This window comes from Zingiber officinale, chromosome 3B, assembly GCF_018446385.1.
Source record: "Zingiber officinale cultivar Zhangliang chromosome 3B, Zo_v1.1, whole genome shotgun sequence".
Classification (NCBI taxonomy): Eukaryota; Viridiplantae; Streptophyta; class Magnoliopsida; order Zingiberales; family Zingiberaceae; genus Zingiber; species Zingiber officinale.
In genome coordinates this window covers 121,222,674-121,227,940 of record NC_055991.1, presented here as the reverse complement: position 1 = coordinate 121,227,940, position 5,267 = coordinate 121,222,674, and the positions used below count along the sequence as shown (strand labels likewise).

The window sequence follows — 5,267 nt, the reverse complement described above, 5'->3', positions numbered from 1 at the left end:
AGACTTTTAGTAAAACTCGTGATAATTTTAAGTTAATAACTATTTATGTGCCGGTGACTATTCTAAAAGTTAATAACTATTTATGATTTATTTTCTCTATATTGACACGGATTAACATAGTCACCTTTTACCACAAGTGACAACATAATTGAATTAAAGAAGAAGAAAATAAAAAAAAAAATCAATCAACACAATTAGGTCAAATTAACTTATTGACAGAAACAAGAGATCTCTGCGTACACTCTCAACTGTAGGTTTCTTCGATTTCATCCAAATTATAAATAGAACAAACATAATATTAATTTATGTATATATTTGAAACTAAGTTTATATATAAACATGACTGGATTGTTAGACATGATCTAGAGATTACAAAATTAATTTGAAACTAAAAATAAATACAGAAAGAAAAAGTCAATTTTTCTCTAGCAATTTCTACTTTTATATGATTTTCTAGAGTCTGACGTTATTACATAGAAACACAAGCTCCAAGAAACCTTAACTGCATGGCTGTATTCTCAGCCCCAACGCTATAACTACTCAGCAGTTTTACTTCTATAAGTTTTAGCCATCTTTATGAATGATGCAAGTTAAGTGATTCAGAGTTTGGATTAGATACATGCCGACAACTAATTTAATCCATAGCACACTGATATACCATACTCTTTAACTTCCACGGGCCATCGATGTAAATGCACAATCAAATGCAGACGAAGGTGGTGCCTCTCGCCCAATTTCATCCATAGCAGCGAATAGGGTCATTACAACCCTTAGCAGCAGATTGCTGAAAACCAAATCGCCCACCTTTCTCAAGGTATTGTTGATGATACTCCTCAGCCCTATAGAATTTCTTTGCAGGTAGGATTTCAGTGACGATCTTCCTGTTCAAGGTTTTCTGTTGCTTCTCAATGGATTCTCTAGCAGCCTTTTCCTGTTCTGGTGTGTAGAAATATATTCCAGAGCGATATTGTGTCCCGACATCATTTCCCTGAATGCAATTATGACAGCCATGAACATAAAATTTCAACAATGTGAATGCTATTGTGGTTGCATAGAACCATGTATCTGAACCGAATGCTTAAAATTTCTTGCATTGGTTGAATCTAAAATCTAGAAACAGAGTAAAGAGATTGATTTGTTATTTGAATCAATCCAAAATTATATACATGGATAAGACACAGCTGAGCACAAGAGAGGAATGCATCACTAACATGCATTTAATTGTATTCCTACAAGACAAATAGCAAACTGAAGACTCTGTTACAACTCAACCCTAAGTTTTAGTAATAATGTAAATAGACTAAATTCTACACTTGAATTGTAGTGAAAAATTACAGAAAACTGAAGGTTTAAGTTGAGTAAAATTAACAGACTTAATGAAATGTAATTTTAATAATAGAGAGGATATTCAAAATAGATGATAAGAAACTCCTGTAAGAGCTATATATCTTGATCTATGGTTTAACAAGGAGATATAAATAAAGACGTTAGTTAAAATGGAGTTCTGAAGTCTTGAGTGATCGTCATATGTCTCACTCTCATAGGATAAAAGAGAAGTTTTATAGCAGACTATGGTATGACCCTTTCCTACACCTAATATTTCTTACTGAATAACAAGGAAAGAGTCCTACAAAAATAAATCACTCGACCAATAGCAAACATAATCTTAATTTGCAATTTACACCTTGACATGCTTACTTCACTAACATAGGTATGAATCAACAGAAAAAGATGAAAAAAGGAAGTTCGACACTTTGATGAACCACAAGAAAAAAATGACAAAGAGAAATTATGAGACTTAACTATGTGAGATGTTAAACTTAATCACGGGTTCCAAAAAATTTCCTTGACAGATTAGTTCTCCAAAAAAATCCCCTTAATTTGCTCTAATTTATCATGCTAACTTGACTGTCAGCATCTTACTTGTGAATAACCTAAGATTGATTACCACTACTGCTGGAAGGGATGTACGGAACCAAATGAAGGATGAGCTTAGATCCCTAAAAATTAGACCAGCCCTAGAAAATATAATAGAATTGGTGAACAAGCCTTCTGTTTTAAGGTTGAGAGCAAAAAGTCTTACTGCAAAATGGGACAAGTTCTGTAGACTGCCAACAAGAAGATAGTGGATGGGGAAGAATATACACCTCACTCAGCCAATACCAATCTTAACGCACATCTTGATCTACACCATCCATCAGTTAGATGATCAATAGAAAAAGACAAAAAATGAAAAAGAAATTATAAGATAAACATTGTGTTAGTCTGATGTTTAACTTCACCCAGACAAGATGATTCCCACATTTTTTATATCATAATTAAAAAAATACCAATATTGATCCAGCTAAGTTGAACTGTTATTGGCTTTTTGAACTGATTTTTCTCAAGAAATAGCCTACAAGTGGATGCCACCATGAGGCATATCAGAATACTAGCAGCACAAACATAAAAATTACTAGTGGATGCCACCATAAGGCATATCAGAATACTAGCAGCACAAACATAAAAATTACTAGTGGATGCCACCATGAGGCATATCAGAATACTAGTTATACATATTGTGTTTGTATGCATCACTTCTTGTTTGCTATTTGAGAAATGCAAGCATGAAAATCATCAGAAAATATAAACATCTTAAAGATTACCAACAAGAAAGATAATTGACACATCATGAATGAACCAACCCAAACAAAGGCAGAATGAGATAGAATAATGGTTTTGCATATGGATGGAATTAAATGATAAAAAACTTCTATGGTTGACATAACAGGGGTGACTGCTGAACAAGCTGGTCCCAAAGATTTTTCATCCACGTATGGCCATGAAATTCATACAGTGACGAGTGCATCAAATTGTCTTGTTATTATTATTATTATTATTTAAATGATATGCACCAGTGAATTTACATAGTGAGCTTCAATTCTAATAAAGAAAAACGTGGCCACTGGTACATTTAGAACTACAACAAGTTTGAAACTTTTTAACTGAACAATTTTTAGTTCAACAACAATATTATCAATTCCACAACATTTTCATGATCTTGACATCATCATTTGAAATCCAAAAATCCTTGATTTTTATGACTATCACTCAACCAACGGTATAGAACATCTAACAATGCACAATCAGTACGTGATTTTTATGACTATCACTCAACCAACGGTATAGAACATCTAACAATGAACAATCAGTACGTGGATGTTTGAACTCACTACGCAAATAATCAGTTTATAAAGAAACAAGACTAATATCAAGTAATGATAACATAATAAGTCATTTTGACAAGTTTTTGCGATTTATGGAAGTTATAATCAAATATTAGCATTCATGTCCTGGAAAGCAGAGTTTCCTAATAGCTTGACAACATCACACAAGAGCTCGGAAATATTCAGCAAGAACCAATTTATCTAATAAAGGAAAAGCTTTTACCATAGGACAATTATCTCAATCCAATCAAGAAAAGAAGAATTCTGTAACAAGAGAAAGCATCAATTTATCAAATATCTACAGGCTCTGATACCTCACCTGGCGATTAAGAGTTGTGGGGTCGTGGCGAGCCCAGAAAGCATCGAGCAGATCATAGTAGCTACACTGACGAGGATCGTACTGCACGCGGACAACCTCGGAGTGGTTGGTCCTCCCTGTGCACACGTCCTCGTAGGTGGGCTCGTGGCTGTTCCCCTGGGAGTACCCAACTTCGGTTTTCGTAACTCCAGGCACGCGCTGGAAGGCGAGCTCGACTCCCCAAAAGCATCCGGCGCCGAACTGCGCGAACTCCTGCCCAGGAGCCGGCACGTCATCGTCAGGCCCTTGCGCGATCGACGACACCGCATCCGTCGCTCCGCTCTGGCCGCCGAGGCCGAACCCTAGCTTGCCGAGCCAGCTCATGGGGCGGAGTCGCGAGAGCGAGGAGGACCCGAAAGGCAAGGGCTTGGAATTAGGAGCGAACGCGAAGAGCTTTGCGGGGATGTGCGGGAGGCGGTGCGCAGCGAGAACGGCGAAGGGGGCGGCGGCTGTGGGTGAGATAAGGAGCATGGTGGGGGTGGGTAGGTTACAGTTGCTTGAGGCGGAAGCAATCGAAACGGGTAGGCAATTGACGGTTGGCGTATGTTGTGAGGGAAAGTGACGTCGGTGAGTTTACCGGCGGAGTTGCGGTGACCAGCGACACACGTGCGCAAACTAGGATCAGTCATTTCGCCGTACGTTGCCTGTTCCGCAAGTCCCGGACATCCAATAGAATATTAACACGTATTCGACAATTTAGGGTTAGGTACCCTTATTCCCTATTTTTTTCCAAATAGGTCCTAGAACGTTTTCATTCTAATATATATCCCTCCTCTTTTATTTTTATTTCGAATAATATCCTTACAATTAATTACTTCGTGAATAGCAGGTGATGAATAACAGACGGAACGTCTGAAAATTCTTACTCAGAGACCTTGATAATTCATGAAACGTCCGACAGCTAGAGGAAGCTGAGTACTTTATCAATCACAATCTAACTTGCTTTGTCAAGCTCCTCAATCTCCTCTGCACCGGTGAACTCCGCATCCCACCCAACATACCTGAGAAGTTGCTCTTCCGTGAGGCCCTCTTTTATAGCCTCCTCGACAAGGTTCGCGTCAGCCGGTGGGGCACCTTCGACGGGAACCACCTCAAACTTGCCAGCTCACAATCCAACTGCACTCCTGGCGACGAGACAGTCATCCGTGCTGACCCTAATGGGGATTGATGCGTCTCCCACAACAACACGGTCCACGCCTACGATTGGATTTAGAAGCTCACCACCCATCATCCTTGACTTCCAGTAGGTTAATGGCATCGGCTACATTGACGCCAGGGCCAATCCTAGACTTTCAAGGGTCCCGTGAAAAAAAAAATGGGCCCTTTAAATTCAGATAAACATAATAACATCGATACTATATAATAATTCATCAACAGAACACATAAACTAAAATCCATAATAATGAAAACACTATATATATCAATGTTGCTAATACTCAGTATTAGAAAATGAAACAGAATTATTACAATTAACTATGAAAAACTGATCTTCTTGCAGTTTTATTTGCAAAGTCATCAATCAAATTTTCATAATTGAGTTTTTCTAAAAACTCACTCTCAATCGAAAACTCAATTTAGAAAGAAGATCAGTTCTGAAAACATGCTTATTGACGTTGCTATGACCAAGATTAAGGGGTTAATTGCTTCTTTTAAAGAATATAGAGAATCTGGATTTGGATAAGCTATCAATACAGCAAAAGAAC

At 37.8% G+C, this 5,267-nt stretch overlaps 1 protein-coding gene across 1 annotated transcript; it reads right to left on the bottom strand.

Moving 5' to 3' along the window:
- Nucleotides 1-407: 407 nt before the first annotated feature.
- On the bottom strand, nt 408-4,076 carry LOC121967505 (peptide methionine sulfoxide reductase A1-like). Its single transcript, XM_042517783.1, has 2 exons — nt 3,526-4,076; nt 408-988 (listed from the first exon to the last, which is right to left on the bottom strand). Exons 1-2 carry the CDS (start codon nt 4,033-4,035, stop codon nt 737-739), a joined length of 762 nt encoding a protein of 253 aa, XP_042373717.1. The 5' UTR covers nt 4,036-4,076; the 3' UTR covers nt 408-736.
- Between the last annotated feature and the right edge of the window lie 1,191 nt (nt 4,077-5,267).

Bases quoted from the DNA above. Each gene is read 5' to 3' on its own strand.
- LOC121967505 (XM_042517783.1), bottom strand. From the start codon at position 4,035: ATGCTCCTTATCTCACCCACAGCCGCCGCCCCCTTCGCCGTTCTCGCT. The intron at 989-3,525 runs GTGAGGTATCAG...AATTGCATTCAG, and splicing joins CCACAACTCTTAATCGCCAG to GGAAATGATGTCGGGACACA.